The 18278-nt window shown below is 37.2% G+C and overlaps 1 protein-coding gene across 13 annotated transcripts in view; it reads left to right on the top strand.

Moving 5' to 3' along the window:
• The window catches only part of LOC128015851 (forkhead box protein P1-B), a 172310-nt gene extending 154465 nt beyond the window's left edge, over nucleotides 1-17845 (top strand). For 9 of the 13 annotated variants that reach the window (XM_052600054.1, XM_052600053.1, XM_052600059.1 and 6 more), the window contains 9 exons: nucleotides 517-604; nucleotides 1921-2004; nucleotides 4262-4466; nucleotides 4857-4933; nucleotides 5665-5766; nucleotides 8977-9098; nucleotides 10316-10385; nucleotides 11056-11222; nucleotides 14793-17845. In XM_052600054.1, the coding sequence (XP_052456014.1) occupies nucleotides 517-604; nucleotides 1921-2004; nucleotides 4262-4466; nucleotides 4857-4933; nucleotides 5665-5766; nucleotides 8977-9098; nucleotides 10316-10385; nucleotides 11056-11222; nucleotides 14793-14937 (1060 nt within the window). In that variant the 3' untranslated portion in view covers nucleotides 14938-17845. Of the gene's footprint in view, nucleotides 1-516; nucleotides 605-1920; nucleotides 2005-4261; nucleotides 4467-4856; nucleotides 4934-5664; nucleotides 5767-8976; nucleotides 9099-9384; nucleotides 9555-10315; nucleotides 10386-11055; nucleotides 11223-14792 lie in introns of all 13 variants that reach the window. The other 4 variants (XM_052600049.1, XM_052600051.1, XM_052600050.1 and 1 more) reach the window with 1 other exon arrangement.
• The last annotated feature ends 433 nt before the right edge of the window (nucleotides 17846-18278 follow it).

Here is an 18278-nt window from a genome sequence, read left to right as displayed (position 1 = left end):
AATCTAAATGACATAATTAACTGCAGAAGCCACTGAAAAATAGAAGAATCCATTTCACTTTAAAAGCTGGGAGGGTTGCGGAGTGCACGCCTGATGATTTCTAGTATGTTTTTTTTCTTCACCTGAGTTTGGCAAGGCGCTTCTCTCATCAGCCCAACTTGGTTTCTGTAGGTTTGCAAAGAAACGACCAGTTTGTGAATTATGCATGAGGCGTGTGAAGAGCGCTTCTATTTCTGGTAATGCAGAGATCTTGTTAAAACACTCTTCATTTGTGTTTGGGGGAATTTGATATCTGTGGATGTGTGGACATTGGCTTTATTTACTTTTTATCATTTTAGTATATGCGTATCTCGGGCCATTTTCACTTTTCCAATATGGAGAAATAAATGACTGCCCTGCAGAGTGTGCGGATAATGTAATTCAATATTTTACCATGAAAGTTTTATCAAATGTTTAATAGATGGCTGTAAAATATGGTACTAAAATAAAGGCTGCTCTCTCTTTCTCTCTCTGTAGACATCTGAATAATGAACATGCCTTGGATGACAGGAGCACGGCTCAGTGCAGGGTACAGATGCAAGTAGTTCAACAGCTGGAACTGCAGGTAACATCTAATGTCTCCTCATTCATCTCCTTTTCTGACTTCTTCAAAAGTTTGCTTCTTGTCTCTCTCTCTCTCTCTCTCTCTCTCTCTCTCTCTCTCATTTACTCTCAAGTAGCAGCTCAGAGATAGAGGAGGGAGGGATAAAAATGAAATTATTTTATACATTTGTGAGTAACCAGTCATTAAAAATGTGTTATGTTCGCATGACAGCCAGGCAAAGATATATGGAGTGCCCTGGGGCTAACTCCACAAGATAATTACATTTCCAATTTTACTGGGTTTTAAAGTCGTTTATGACTTTTAACTATTTGGCACCACAATAAAACACTTTGTGAAAAAATCGAGTCACACTTTCGAATGTGGGTGATCTACCATTCATTTCAGTGAATTGATTGACTCATTTTGTTTATTGTATTGCATCACTTGCTAATGCACATTAATCGTAACAAATGCTCACTGATTGGCATCCCAGAGGTGGGGATGTATGGGAAATGAATGAGAAGTCTTGGTTTTAAGAGAAAATTGGGAGATAGATATACTCTTAGATTCAGGCTCAGACCATTAAAAAGAGCCTGAGTTATTGTACAGTGGTCAACACATTGATCTTTGGTTTGATGTCAAATCTAGCTCAATATTTATGATTAATATTTTCATTTCTTAATGTATGCAACACTCTTATTTGTGCTGGAAGAATTCACCCCTGGCATCAAAGTGCAATGATCATTCTTTATATGCATGCTCATCTGTCCAATCATTAGTCATTTATGCTCTATTCCAATGCTTGAAAGTATGTCATGATGCCAGTACATTTTTCTTGGCTACTGCCCTAATACAGAGATCAAAGAGGGCCACACATATAGATTCAGAAGTACCAGCTGAGAGGAGCAGAACTGGGATGCATTTCCCCAAAATCATCATAAGCCTAAGTAGATCGTAGAGATCATTGCTGCCAATGGTTTCTATGATCAGCTTATGCTTACAATGTTATTGGGTAATGCAGCCCAGATCTGGAGATCTGGAAGGTCTTCTAATGTTCAATGTGGATTCACTTTGGCTGAAGTAACCATGACTGAAGACTATAGCTTGTGTGTTCATTTTCAGTAGCTAATAAACCTTTAGAGTTTTGTCTCTGTATCAAGTGTAACGGTCACAATTTGAGTACATGTATGTCAGGAATAACCATATGTTTGTCAGTTGTCCTTCCACACTGGGTTCTTTATTTTACTGATAACAGAGAATATTGCACTACAATGAAAGTGCTGTATTTTTTTATTATAGTTTACATGTTTTATTTTCTTCTGTTTTTCTAATTAAAGTTAACGAAAGACAAAGAACGTCTCCAAGCAATGATGACTCATCTTCATGTGAAGTCTACAGAGCCCAAACCTGCCCCACAGCCAGTGAGTAAAGCACTCTTGACATCTGAGCATCGACTCGTGTCTCAGTTTGCATACTGTCTGTAAATAGCACATGTGATTCTAATTAGTGCACACCAACTGATAGTATGTTGTAAATAGTATGCCAAATGTGCATATATTAGTGTGCATCTGTGCATGTCACAGATAAGAGTTGTTTATCATTCACTTATGCTTATGACTTTTCATATTAAAAAACAAGGAATGTAAAGTATATATATATATATATATATAAAAAAATCTGTTTTTATAAATATATAAACTTAAAATTCTAAAGAAAAACAAGAAAAGGTTAGTTGTTAGTCTAATATGATACTTGCACACTTAACTTAGAAGCATATGGAAGTACTTGCCCCGTGGTGCTCAGAGCTGTTGTCCTGGGACAGTGGGTGACAATAGTTCATTCAGTGGAGCTTTGCCTTTGTCACATGCTGATTGTTGGAATTAGCATTTGTACAGATATATCTGACACCCTAACGCTTGTATATGAAAATTGGTCTCAGATGCTGATATTGTTGTTAGTCTGTTTGCACAATTTGGTCAATAGCTTGGCTAATGTTGGAACGTGTGTTTGGTTTTAGATTCACGCTTTAATTTTATGTTTTAAAATATTAGATGTTTTTCCTGTGTAATATACTGCTCATTAATCTTACCCCAATAATTGTAATATTTATAAACAGCTCATTTTATATATATTAATTTCAAAACAGCTTTTTCACATTTCTTGCTGCATTTTATTTAACAAGAAAAATTGAAAATCAATGGCAAATAACTCCTTTGTCTTCTTAAATAATACAAATATATAATATATATATTAAAATATATATATATAAAAAAAATGAATCTACAATCTTTCTTTAAACATTTTTTTTCTATAATCTCCAAGGCAGTGCATTGATTTACACAGTAGCTAGGTATCATAAATGGTACTATATGGTATATTTTAGCATAGCTGGATCTCTATATAGACCAGTCAGCATATAGGACCCAAACTGTTTTATAATATAAATATATAGCACCAGAAACCAATTAACAACAAAAAAAGAGAAAAGAAAGAAAAAAGGTTTAGGCATGAAGACAATGGCATGTCAAGGATGAAGCTTCTGTCAGCCCTCAGATTTCTTTATTATGTACCTGTCTATCAGACAGAGCATCTGTATGGTAATGACCGTTAATAGGGTGTGTGGTAATTGCGTGGCCTGAGACGTATCCGTGTGGTGGGGCCTGGGTTAGATGTTAAACACTGTCTGTTGGTTTTCACAGCCTCATCGCCGTCTGCACTGTCAGCAGCAACATCATAGATTAAAATTGGACATCTGATACCTCCAAAGCAATTGACAGCCTTGACATTTCATTAATTCACTCACCCAATCTGTCGGTGAGTGTGGCCCATGATGAAAAAACCCACCTCCGCGTGCCCTTTTTTTCTTTTCTATCTGTTTGTCCTTGTATTTGTCACATGGTCTCCCTCATCGTAGACCGCAGATTGGCAAATGAGCAATTAGATCAATTTGGTGGGGGAAATTTGTATATGTGTCATTAGGTTTTTTTCTCATCTCCTACAAATTAATAGCAGGATCATTGGGTCAGCCTTGCATTTTCCACTCCAGTAAAACAGGAAATGTGACACTGATGACTGCAAGCAAGAATGCTCCTTAACTAACCCACTGGTTAATTATTTTACCTTATAGCCATTATTACTAGTTCCCTTCCTCGTGCCACTTGATAAGGGAGGGAAAAAAACTAACTATTTCTCCAGAAGAACCATCGTATGCCAAACCTTTGGGCTGATGAGGGTCATTCAGATGTGACATTTAATTGTAGTATCACCCTCATAAGTAGCAACTAATTAGGGTCCTTACTCTACTATTTGAGCCTGTAATTAGTGTAGATTGACCTCTCTCTGTCTGCAGCTTATTAGGAACCTCTTAGGGCTTGGTGAGAAACTCATTCCATCAAGCCAGCAAAACTGCTACCGTCTGAGAGCAAAGAGAGTGAGCAAAGCATTCTGGGAGCACGCCAGCAGACCAAACAAAAGGGCAACCGGGAGATGTACTCTATTTGCTCACAGAATGATGGACGTGGAAAGCGAAAGCATGGTGTTTACAACTATTTACAAACCAACATGCCACCAATGTTCCTCTGTGGTGCAGAGATTGATTGGGTGGTATGTTAACAATTAGCATCCGCAGGCATCAGCGGTGACTAACAATGCGCCCCGTTTTCACTCTGTTCTTTTCAGCTGAACCTGGTCTCTAACGTCACCCTGTCCAAGACGGCTCCTGAGGCTTCGCCACCCCTAAGTCTGCCCCAAACGCCTACTACCCCGACGGCCCCCCTCACGCCGCTCTCACAAACCCACTCCGTTATCACTCCCACCAGCCTGCACAGTGTCGGTCCCATGCGCAGACGCTACTCGGACAAGTACATCATGCCCATATCTCCAGGTACAGCCAGACTGCTTGGAAGCTTCATTGTGACATTCAACATACTGAATCATCAGGATCAGTGGGCAAATCTTACAAACATATGTGCAGATTTACCCTAAAATAAAAATAATAATACATTTTTGCATTATTTTCATGGCAAGTAAACACATTTTTTCCCCATAAATTTTCAGTAATGTAACATAACATAATTTAAAATAGCATATGACTATTATTTGTTTGATTTTTATATTTTAACTGAGTAATGAAAATGTGATTTTGTTTAAATGGAACATAGCTTCAGGTCTTTTTTGGTTACAATTTGAACTATATGCTGTCTTTTAATGTAATGTAAGGTGTGACCAGGTTTTAGTTCATTTCTTAACATTTGTGTCTGGTCCATGTGAACAGATATTGTCCAGAACAAAGAGTTCTACATGAATGCTGAAGTACGACCTCCTTTCACATATGCTTCGCTAATAAGACAGGTAAGACCGCAGCCACTTTTGCATGATATATTTAACTCACCTACTGCATTGTAATTGAGCATCTTCACATTAGATGTTACTTGCATAGAATTGTATGTATGTATGCAGTGTAAATATTCAGCATTAACAAATTCTTTAAAGACAAACCGATAAACCCCCACCATCACAGCCGTTAAATTTCAGATGCAATTTAACAGCAGAGCTCAAGATTAGCCATCTGCAAATGAGCGTGAGAGCACTTGGTGTTCATAGAGGGGGCAAAAAACGCCCATATATAACAATTGCTTTTGATTAAGTATTATAGCCAATGTGATTATTACGGAATTCATTTCACACAACAGTAGGAAGAGGACGTCTTTGAGATGCCCAGTCAATTATCATGCCTGAACTGGTAATCTGTGATAGCACAGGCATTAAACTGGACCCGGGATAATTGCCACTTTATAATCTGGCTATATAAAATTATTTATTTTATTTTTTTGCCGTTTAACGGAAAAGGATGTACTCAAATTGGCACATTTGCATAAGGAAGCGTCTAGTAAACAAAGTAGCTCCCATTTGAGAACGGAAAAACGTGGAGCTGTTTTACATGCACCCTCAGATTAACTTGAACTTTACAAACCATGTGCATCTCACTTTGTTTTTGCTCCAGGTTTGAACATAAATGGAACTTTTTTTTGCTTATCAGCATTTGTGTGTGTGTGTGTGTGTGTTTGTGTGTGTTTTTCTAGGCAATACTAGAGTCGCCAGAAAAACAGCTAACACTAAACGAGATCTACAACTGGTTCACGCGAATGTTTGCATATTTCAGACGCAATGCAGCAACATGGAAGGTGATTTCACATTTCCTGTTTTGTGTTTCCTGTTTCAATAATATACAATAAATGTGGAATTTTCTCAGTAGTTGACAGAATAAAAAACATCAAATGAAGTAGAAGACAAAAAATTAAAAAACTTAATTGTTGTAATAGCAGTAGAAAACCACCCCCAGAATGTATTGCACACCTCTCTTAATGTCCCACGCACTTCTGAGCTCATGACAAGCATATAGATATAAAGGACATACAGTGGGTTCCAGTCTGAGACTGTATTATAGATCTGGGATTTAAAATCTAGTTTAAACCTAGAAATGTAGTTTTAGAATTTTGATTAGAAGAAAAAAAAAAGTAAGAACAAGACACATGGAAAAAAAGAAGCAAATTTGTGACAAGTATTGTTGCTGTTTAAAAATAATGAAATTAGATCAAATTATAAGGCAAAACAGATTTTTTTTCACTTGTGATCTCAGACTTTTAGACGCCACTGTGTATTTTAGTTCTTTAAACAAACTGCTACTGACAAACATATTTCTAGTCCCAGATATTAAGATATCATAACATTATGAACATAAAAAAAACTATTCCAAATGACACCAGAGACACAAACAGAAACCATGTAAAATTGGTGTAATTTATGCTATTTTGCCCAGTGGGATTTAGTCAACAAGTTCAAATTACCCAGAGAAGGTATGCATTTTCCCCCAGATATGATTTATTTCACTTAATGGTCCTTAGAAGTCCTTAATGGTTCTTTCTGGAAGAAAGTCCCTCTTCATTTGAAAGTGTTTTTCGGTTTACTCTGGAAGAATTTCAACAGCTTTAAGGGGAAATCTGGTCATTTGAGTAGGATGTTTTCCCCTGGTATTTTGTTGAGCGTTGGCATTTAACTCAAGCATTTTCAGTTTCCGTTTTTGAAGTGAGGCAGAAAATGATGAACTATCTGTGACTTCTACCAGAGCTGAATGATAAAGCACCAGAGTGACAAACACCCACACAGGCCTCCATCAATCAATGAGGGCTTTATTTACTAAATATCACCCTCATGTTGTACAAATGGCCTGATGAAAGTGTAATTTATAAGAACGCAACAAGCAGAGCATGTTAGAATTACATCCCTTCCCCTCATTGTTCAGCTACAGTGATAAAGTCATAACTGCCAAAGAGTCAGGTTTATCAGACTGTTTGTGCAGTCTGGAATTTTGTTGGTAGTCCAAGGTGCTGGTTCTTCAGCATTGTATTTCTCTGTATAAGAAGTTTTTTTGGAAGAAAACAAAAAGGCTTAATACACAACCATTTAAAGTTTTCTTATGCTCACCAAGGCTGTGTTATATATATATAAAATTTAAATTATCACAGAGATGCAGTCATGCTGCTAAATATTTTTGTTGAAACCCTTGATAAAAAAAAAATTATAATTCAGGATTGATAAATACAACCGTTTAAAAGAGCAGAATTTATTTGAAAAATACATATTATGTAACAATATAAATGTTTTTACTGACACTTAATTTAATGCATCACTGCTGAATAAAAATATCTTATTGACCTCAGATTTTCAATGATAGTGTATATAACGTCAGATCTAACTTAAAAAAATCTCATAAAACTGTGCAAAAAGACTTGTTGTTTTAAATATTGTGTGAAAATAATGTTTAATATGTTGCTTTTCAGGTGAATTCATCATGTTTTAATGATGTTTAGATAATTTTATTGGAAAACAGTAGAATTTTTGGTAACACTTTATAATAACTGCATGCTATTAATCATTAGTTAAGCATTAGGAAACAGTTAATTAATCATTTATAAAGCATTAATAAACATTTATAAGCAGTTTATAAATACACATATAAATGCTTTATACCCGATTTAAAAGCATATCTATAATCTGTTTAATAATTGTTTTTTCATACTTTATTAATGATGAATTTATCATTTCTAAATTAAGTATAGCATTATTTACACACCAGTTATTAAGGAGTTGTCAGTGGTTCATAAGATCACTTAGAAATTGTAAGTAAATGATTAATAAATTATTTAAATGTGCATTCATACATCTTTTTATTCAGACATATAGTAATAGTTACTTATAGTGTTAATAAATGGTTTATTAACATGTATTTCTACTGTAATTCAGGGTTAATTCAGGTAATTATAAAACATATGTAGTTGTTAGTTAACTATTTTTGTGAGCTCATCTAAAGGGAGGACTATTTATGCCTTGTAAAGCTTTTACGAATGAGATTTAAAGGCTATTAATATTTATATGTTCTGTATCACTGTGTTGTGTTTGTTTCCGTTTTTTGTTTAGAAGATAACTGAGCCTTTAAATATCTTTTATAAATGCTTTACAAGGCATAACTAGTCCTCACTTTAGATGAGCTCACATAAATAGTTAACTGACCACTACTAAATGCTCTATAACTACCTGAATTTACTACATTTCTTGTGATCTTATGAATCACTGGCAACTCCTAAATATCTGGTTTGTAAATAATGCTATACTTCATTGAGAAATGATAAATTGATCATGAATAAAGTATGAAAATACAATTATTAAACACATTATAGATATGCTTTTAAATCAAGAATAAAGCATTTATATCTGTATTTATAAACTGCTTATTACAGTCTATTAATGCTTTATAAATTATGAATTATCTGTTTACTAATGCTTAATTAATGATTAATAGTGTGCAGTTATTATAAAGTGTTACCGAATTTTTAAAATCCTTAAAGTAATAATTCACTTAAAAATGAAAATTCTGTCATCATTTACTCACCATTGTGTCATCCCAAACCTGTATGACATTATTTCTTCATTGAACACAAAAGGAAAGGTTTTAAACAATGTCCTTGCTGCTCTTTCAAGCTCTACATAAGTGCCATAAAAGTCTGAAGTTATATAATAGGTTTGTGTGACAAGCAGACCCATATTTAATTCTTAATTGCCTTGCCTTCTTAGCTATCAAATTTCAAACTCCACATTGTGATTATTATGTGATTTGTGATAATCATTGCTGTTTGGTGCCATTGGCAGCCAAGAATTCAGCAAAACATCTAAAATCATGAGTAAACGGTAACAGAACTTTCATTTTTTTATAGAAATGTATAAAATACAAGAGAATGTGGGTTCTATAAAAATAAAAAATAAAAAACTTTTATTTTATTCCAGCACATTTGTTTTTTGCACTCATAGCCTTTCTTTTTCTCTCACACCAACTGCAGAACGCAGTGCGACATAACCTTAGTCTTCACAAGTGTTTTGTGCGGGTAGAGAACGTTAAAGGGGCGGTATGGACCGTCGACGAGCTAGAGTTCCAAAAGAGAAGGCCGCAAAAGATCAGCGGGTAGGTGTTCCAGCGCCACCCATGCAGTGTTGCTGACCAAACCCGTGTCTGGTGGTGTTGATGGATGGGCTCCATGTCATTGTCTCTGTGCTGTGCTGCCTATTGACCCCCCCCCCCCCCTGCTAGCTTTAGCGTGCATCTATGTGCCTGAATGTGAGTTATGTGCTGGCTATGTGCACCGTAACCCCCAATCGCTTGTGCTTCAGTCATTCATTCATTTCATATCCTCTTCTCTATCACTGTCTGTCTGTCTTGCTGCTGCTTGTCGCCCCATCCCCAAACCCAGGGTGCCGTGCGCACCAATCTCTCCCTGCATAAATGTTTTGTAAGAGTTGAGGATGACTTTGGGTCCTTTTGGACCGTAGACGAAGAAGAGTTTAAACGCGGTCGCCACATACAACGAGGTCGCCCCAGGAAGCACTCGGCTGATGAAAGCTGTGACGAGCTGCTTGTTCAGTAAGCACCGCCCTCTGCCCCGCCCCCTCCCTGCATGCTCTGCCTCTGTGTGCTCAATCATTCTGTATGTAGCCTTTCATATCTTATGCTTTTTTTCATTTCTGTTCTTCATAATACATATATTGCTCATGTGATTGTGTAAAAATATGCAATGTTAAAATAAAAGATAAATTCACACTCTGTCCCAAAACTTAGCAAGCTCCCTTGTTATATATGGTCTACATAGGATACTGGTAGCTCTTACCCTCATTAATGCTGTGAAGTACACAGACATGTCATTTTGAGATTTGATTGATTCATTTATTGATTTTGCTTCAAATCAAAGTTGTGATGATATGATTCACCATGCAGCTGGTAGGTTTTAATATTGGCTCTCTGACTCTTTAACAAAGAATCCTTTTGAAAAATCCTTTTGAGACAAATGAATGGGAAAAAAATGTCTGGTACAAAGGCTGCTGAAAAATACTATTCCATAAGAATACATTGGCCAAAAACAAGCTATATTAGATGGCAGCATAATTATTTTGGAACAGCCTTTTCATTGGAAGTGAAGTAGGCAAGTAGGCATCTAGTTTTGGGACAGAGTTAGACAGATTGTGTTAAACACTGTTTGATAGTTTAGTGATTTTCCTTCTGAGTTTCATTGGAAATCAGATTGTACCCTAAATACTGACTTCAGTGTAAAATCAATCTGTTCAGTAGACTGGAGACAGTCGTTTCTGTACTGAACTGAATGTGGGTTTATATGGTTGTCTCTACAGAAGTCCAGCTCTAGTAAAGAACATCCATACCACTTTGGGATATGGCCCCGCTCTTTCTGCAGCCTTCCAGGTAAAATCCACAATCCTGCAGCATCCAGTCCTCATCCTTTATTTATATGCTTTTATTTATTCATCTATTTAGTTGCTGCCCTCATGCAGTCATTGACTGTACAATAGAGTAGTTTGTATACAGTTGATGAGGAATAACAATAAAGCTTGTTAGAAATTACTACTCATTTAGCTTGTTTATAAGGTGACTTTAATCATTCCCTTGTGGCACTATCAGAGTGCAATATATATATATATATATATATATATATATATATATATATATATATAAGAACACAAATATATTGACTAATTATCCAGCACACACTCTGGAAAAAGGAAAAAAAACTAAATGTAATTATTTAATTCACTTGAAAATGCATCATGTCATCATTAAAATGATAGTGTTCCTGTAGCTCAATTGGTAGAGCATTGTGTTATCAAGCGCAATGTTGCGGGTTCGATTCCCTGGGAACACATGATAGGTAAAAATTGATAGCCTGAATGCACTGTAAGTCACTTTGGATAAAAGCGTCTGCTAAATGCATAAATTTAATTTAATTTATTTTAAGCACATAAAAAGGTCCAAGTGTGAAAATGAATAAATGGTTATTTATGTTGGATGAGCTCAAGTATCTGAAGGTTTTGTAGGAATTTGTCTCACCAAGTTCATCCCCTCCATTCTGTTTAAGGCTTCAATGGCAGAGAACAACATACCTCTATACACTACCGCTTCCATCGGAAGTCCCACTCTTAACTCGCTTGCCAGAGCCATCCGAGATGAAATGAATGGGGCCATGGACCACGGGAACAGCAACGGTAGTGACAGCAGCCCTGGACGCTCACCCCTGCCAGCTATGTGAGTGGCTCACGTCCCACCTTCATAGTGTGTGTGTGACTGAGATAGGGACGCAAGGTAAAGGGAGATGTCCAGGACTCATTAGGCTCGTGCGGCTTAGGTGGTGGAAATTTTCCACCAGGTCACTAGGAGTTGAAAATAGTCTCCGAGCGCACAGTTGGGTTTGATGTACATTACAGTAGATGTTTAGCCAGCCATGAAATTATATAGAAAACTGCAGTTTACAGAGGAAGTAGGAATTGTGAATGCAGTCTTAAGAGGAAACCCCACCTTTGGCCGGTTTCTACGTTGGGGGAGCTCATAAAGAAAATAGTGTCTCTCTGTGTTATTTTGAGGAAAGTTTCTAAACTTGTTTTTATTATGGGTCAATAGTGTGTGGTGTACTACGCAGAGTTCCTCCCTAATTATTGCCTCCATTTTGTTTAAATATTTACAAAACTGGTGAATAGAAGATGACAGAACTGGCCTCCTTTTTCCAGCCAGACAGGACTCGCAGCACGTCCGAAAACTCTGCGAGAAAACAACGATGGGAGGGGTGGGGGTTCGTAATTAGCCTCGACGAAACCGCTCCAAGATTTCCATGTAGCTGAGCTGCGGTCGGGGCTGGAAACCACAGCTCCCCATACACTTGTTGTATGGGAGGGACCGCCGTGGTGTTTGAAGCTTAAAATAATACGCTGCAGACAACATGGTTTCCAGATGTCGGCGCACAGAATGGTTATTTGTTGCTCAGCGAGATTTATTGCCATTTCTGTGAAATATCAGCAGATTGTTTTAAAAGAAATAATGGTGTGGTAATGAACTCGTGAAGATGTGGGTGAGAGAAGTTCTAATGGCTGGTAACATAGCTGCAGGCCTGCCCCATCCGCAGGATACAGAGAGATGTGCTCTGAGCGTCCAGGCATTTGCCAACTTAACACACTCAAAAGCAAAGATGTTGCCCCAAAACACAAGTTGTACAAAGTATTAAAATATATGAGCATACTTAAAACATTAACATAAAATGCACTGAGGTTTATTAGGTTTACCAGATTTATGGATCACGGTACATGTTACATAGTACTATGGTAATACATGTATTTTACCATGGTAATTCCATTTCTATGAAGTGTGTTGGATTACCATGTAAAAGCTATAGAGCATGAATATTTGAAACACTAACTACTGTGGTATTATCATCTGACACTGCTACTGCTATAAAAATGTAATGGTACCACCACATTACTTTGTTGTAAAGCATTATCCCGAGTGAAAAAAAAATCCTTATTCCTTTTGGATTCAAATGTTTGTATAAGGAGTTTTAAATGGTGTATAATATAAATGTCAAATATTAAAACGATTACACCATATTGCCAGTCCATGTATATAATTCTTTGTCTTAACATTCTACGAGGTAAACCAGGCCTGTAATTATGAGATAAACACATTATTAATATAACCGCTATATACTAGCTTTATTTTTTTTTTTAATTATACATTCTCCAATGATTTAGAATCACAATTAATAACATCTAACAAAAGGGTTTCTATAGTGTCTGCACCTGTGTGTATTGTTGCAGATTCCTGCAATCTGATGCTTCAGTCCTAATTACAATGAAGGCTAAAGCAGAGTGCAGCTGCATATTAATAACAGCTTCATGTTTGCCCTCCAGCTAGAGATTGAGAACCGCAGGCCATGGGATACATGGAGACGCTTTGATCTAAAACCGATAGAATGGAGAGAGTTTTCTAATTATTCGCGCACAAAATATGATAACTTGTTAGCACGACTGCTGTTTTAACAATCGTGAATGAGAAGCGAATGAGAGGAGAGGCTATTTAGGGAGGGAAAATATCCACCTTATTTTTCCTGTAAGAGCAGGAGCGGCCATTTATAAATTTGATGGGTCTGGCTTCCGGTGTCATTCGCTTCCAGGTTTTTTCTACTGCACTCTACTGTTTCCATATTATTGCTTACTATATTATTTTAATGTATTATCTTAATTATGAACACACTGGTTTGTAGTGCGAAGAGTTTGACCATTTACTGCTATTCTTGTTGTTATTTCCCTACGATGGCTAATGAACCGGAAGTCTTGCACATTCACAGAAAATGGCTTACTTTCTCATCAAAAAGGTGGATAGTTTGCCATGTGCAACTAATTAATTTAAAGGCTCTGCCACAGCCCCTTTCGGTTTTGGTCATCTTCGCCGGTACAGTCAGCACTCGCTCATTGGTGCTCTAGTCCTGCAGTGTTTCTGTAATGAGAAATTTGGCAGATCTCATCGCTGTGGACAATCCTGTGCCCAGACTGTGGGCCGGGTTCATGTTTTGCCTTGTTTACAACTGACAGCGTTATTATTCTTGTAAGGGCTCTGTTTCTTATCACTGCCGTTTGTGTTGGGCCCCGTCGTCAGCACCTCCCCCTTCCCTTCTCGTCTCGCACGCCTCTGCTTTTCTTCCCCTTATTGACACTTTGGTTAGAAGTTGCATTAATTTTGCGTGTTTTTAAAGCGTACGCTGCGCTGTCTGGTCACTGTGTTGTGTGGCTGTCTTTTTTGCATGCTTGAAGTTGATTAATGACGAAACCTTGTGCAGGGTTGTCCTCTAGAGACCCGCCTCACAGGTTGTGCATGTTAACGAGCGAGAAGAGGAGCGCGCGGAGCGACACTGATCCGACGCCACCGGGAAGCTAACAGACAGTCCGCTCGCTCGTTGGTGCGCCTGCCACCGCTCGACGCAGTCCATTCTCTCGTCGCCACGTCACACGCTGTTAATCTCCCTCATTTATCAATTCAAAGTGAAAACCCTGTTGTCAGGCCAGCTGTGGAAAATAAAGCCGGCAGGTATCCTGGTGCTGGAAGAACTGAAAGAGAAGTGGAGTTATCAGGAGCGCTGTGTGTCTTTCATTAGAGAAACAGCTGGTCATTACACCAGTCTTTTTATTTTTTTGATATTTAACCAGTAGATGGTAGTGGCTCCATTGCACAATTATTGGCTACTTTATATTGATATGTTATGATTTATTATTATTGTCTTGATGCAGAGCCATTCACCTGACTTGGGGACAAAAATATATCTTTTTATATAATTTGTCCCCTTGTTTATTAATCAGTTCCCTCGTTTTAGTTAAACCATTTGTTCGCGTATTTTATTAATTTGTTCCCTCATTTTAGTAAATCGTGGCCCTGTTGTACTAATGTGTTTCCTTGTCTTGATTTGAATTAAAAAGGGAACTTTTTTAGTACAATGCGGCCATGATTTACTAAAATGAGGGAAGAATTTAATTAGTTGTGGCCACTATGTATGTATTTAACTTATGTCTTGTTTGTTTGTTTGTTTTTTACATGTTTTTATAGATCCCATCCAAAATTGAAAAACAATTAAAAAAGTCAAATTAAAGGAAAGAAAAAGCCAGCACAATATATCCTGAGAAAACCCCTTCAAAAATATTAATTCATTAAGAATTATAATTATTTTAAATAATATATTAAGTTAATACATTTTGTTTTATTATTATAGCTTTTTTTCTGAGAATGAAGGCTTTTGTGTGAAAATAAATTGTCATTCCTATTTGGTTTTACTTCCAGGCATCATATCAGCGTAAAAGAGGAGCCACTGGACCCCGAGGAGCTCGAAGGTCCCCTTTCCCTTGTGACCACAGCCAATCACAGTCCAGACTTTGACCACAACAGAGATTATGAGGATGACCACGATCATGAGGACATGCTGTAAGCCTGGTTTCTCCCAGGTCCTCTGCTGAAAAGGCCATACTAACTGCGGTCACCTGTGAGACCACTCCAGAAATAGCGAGCCCAAGACTGGATTCCCAATCCTCTTGCTGACAGCTATTAAAATGTTCCAATTTACTCTTAGTGCCATTAAATACGAAACAAAATATGAGATGAGAAAATCTATTCCATTTGGAAGTATTTTTGATTTGTTTCTACTTTTCGGTTTAAAGACGAGAAACGTACGGTTCTACTCATCGCCTGATGAAGAGTCGTTTGGTACTGGGGCCTGCTTTTACTTCCTTTTGGCATAAGTGTCACTGAGACCAGAGCGGACATGAAAACACAGCTGAGAAAGACTCATTAATAAACACTGATCACAAACTCTCACACACACAAATCATAAGCGCTCTGATGAGCGTGCAACTCACAGTGTGCGTGTACGTATTTGACTTCATTCTCGAAAGGACCGTTCCCCCAAAAATGAAAACTCTGTCATCATTTACTCACCCTTATGTGGTTCCGAACCCCAATGACATTCTTTCTTCCATGAAACACAAAATGATTCGTTTTGAAGGGTATACTTTGTTGCTTTTTCATATAATCAGTATAATGAGAGTGAATGCTCTCCCTGAGTTCATGAGAGAAGTAGGGTTGTCTGAACTGTGAGCGAATCACTTCAGATCAAGTCAGATCTTTTTAGTGAAGTAGTTGATGAAGTACAAAAGCAACTGATTCTTGACTTCAACTCACTGATCAGTGATCTGCTCATGGCTCAAAGAAAGGGAAGGTTTTCAGTGAATGGTGACTTGCTGTAGATTTTGGATTCTTAGTTTCTTACCTGGAATTAAAGAAAACGATATGGAACCCCTTTATGATGCTTTTATGTCGCTCCACTTCTCATTAATTGTAACTGCATGAAAAAGAGCAGCTGGCACACTCTTTAAAAATGTCTTATTATGTGTTTTATGGATAAAAGGAAAGTCATACAGCTTTTGAACAAGATTTTGAATAAATGGCATTTTTTTTTTTAAGTGCACTATCCCTTTCAAATTTGCTGTCATCACAGCTGGAGGATATCTGTCTGGTGTTTTGAGGGTTCCTGGGCAAATAATTTAAACGTAGTGTCTTCTCATCACTCTGTGCTGTTAGCTATATATGGTTTTTTGTTGGGTTTGTTTGTTTTGGTAACTGATCAGACCTCATGAATAATGGCGTGGAGTTATGGCATGCTTAGCACTGGATGAATGTTAAGGCTTCTCATGCTCTCTTTTTTCCTTCTTTCTTTCCTTTACGAAATTGAAACAGAATGTCACATTACCTTGTAGTATTTTTCTGTCATTTGCTGCAAGCGTTTCGGATCACTGCTTTGCAGTCACATTGCCCTTGCATGCTGACACACAAACACACACACACTCTTTCCTGCTCATGAAGTCCATCTGCAAATGCACTACTCGTAATGAAGGCTCCCTCTCCACGCACCAATGAAGTTTAATTTTCACGTGGAATGAATGACAGAGAAATCAACGCAGGTTAACGTTTATCGTTGTGAAATTATACTTTCAAAATCCCCTTTTGTGGTGATGCATGTTAGCATCAAATCGCTGATCGAAACCATCATCTGTACTGCAAAATGAAAAGTAAAAAAAAATTGAAATAAGCACCAGGGAGAGGATTGTTAGACAAAAGCTAATTGTGATTCCTGAACGTTATTGTCGGCGTATATGAAACTTTTTGCCTTTTTATTCAACTCTTGTCTAAAAAGACTTTAAACTGCATTCCTCTAGTTTCAATATCGGTCTCGCCACATCAATGATAAGCTCAGTCTCTGTTTTTAGTTACATGATAATACTTACACACGGGATAAATGTTAAAGGGATTATAAACCGAGGCTGACGGCACAGCCATGACCACTGAGCATTACAGCACTGGGGCAGCCCACTCTGACCATTCGCTTCTTGCCACATCAACTTGGCTGTTCCAACGCAGGCCATTTGAATCCAGGAAGCAGCTCCGAATTGGAAGCTGCTGTCACTGGCTAGTTTTGATTCAAATTTCGGGACTGCGCAAGGTTGAGAACAGACTTTAGATTAGGCTTCTACAAATCATACTGACTGCGTTTTGTTTAGTTTTTTCGAATGACTGCAATCAACCACTTTCTGTGTTCTTATTTATTACTTCCAATTCAATTGTCATCTTTGTGTTGTTTTTTTTTTTTTTTTTTTTTTTTTTACTTATGTTGATGTTTATGTGTCTTATCTGTGACTACCAAAGATACAAGATACTACAAGTTGATATATTCTATGTTCCATGCAATAGCTAAACGAAAGGCCAAATATCCTTATAGTGTTCCCCGCACTGGCAGGACGCAATGTCTTTTACTGTGTCTGGCTTATGTTGAAGAAGAAGAAAAAAAGCCAAAGGGTTGTTCGATGGGCAGCTGTATGTCTTTGCCTGTGACCAAAATAGTAGAGGAGAGGCAGAGATCAAGACCAACACACGACCAAATCAAAGCTATGTTGTCTCTGGGCCAATGAAAAGGAAAAAAGGGAGTGTTCTATCAGGAAATGATGGCTATAAAGGAGAAGGATATGGATGAAAGAGTTTAGGACTGTGTTCAGTGTCGTCACAGGAAATTTCAATCCAGGAAGAGGGGAAAACATTTGCATAACACAATGTGAATTGAACTTCAAACTGGTCCACACAATGAGAGAAGAGTTTCATTTGTTCTCGTACTTTAGATTTTTTTTTTTTTTAATTCTTTGAAAAAATTGTATGCCACTTACATTGTAAATTTGAAACGAGATTCCCAATGTCCTTTTGTTAAACTTGGCAATGCTCTATGATTGTGTTTTTTTGTGTCTGTCAATTTATTAAATTTTATATTAAAAAACACTCCTGTCAACCAATAAGCTGGGTATAATGTACTTTAATGGCAGTTACTACTATTTGTAAATTTATCCAAGCATTTGGTATTGATGAGAAAGATTTTTTGTCGTTAAGATACGGCACTCAGCTTGCTTCAATATTATCTTTTCTTCTATTTATTTTGCGGGAAACTGTTTCCTGTCCCTGATATTTTAGCTCAAGTTGAAGTGGGTTGTACATACACCACATTATAGCTTGCGTGTCCTCATTTTCTCAAATCGCAATGTTTGCTTTATCACAACTGCTTTGTATTTACTATAAAAAAAATACGGAAAGACAAAAAAATTTGCTAATGCTGTATGTATTCTGATAGCAAACTGCTGAAAATGTAATTGACTTTATAATCCTTGCTTTTTCTAAAAAGAAGAAGAAAAAAAAGGACCTTGCAGACATCTGTGAGTGAGAGGGGAGGGACTG

This window comes from Carassius gibelio, chromosome A6 (genome assembly GCF_023724105.1).
Source record: "Carassius gibelio isolate Cgi1373 ecotype wild population from Czech Republic chromosome A6, carGib1.2-hapl.c, whole genome shotgun sequence".
NCBI lineage: Eukaryota > Metazoa > Chordata > Actinopteri > Cypriniformes > Cyprinidae > Carassius > Carassius gibelio.
This window is presented reverse-complemented; position numbering and strand designations above follow the sequence as displayed.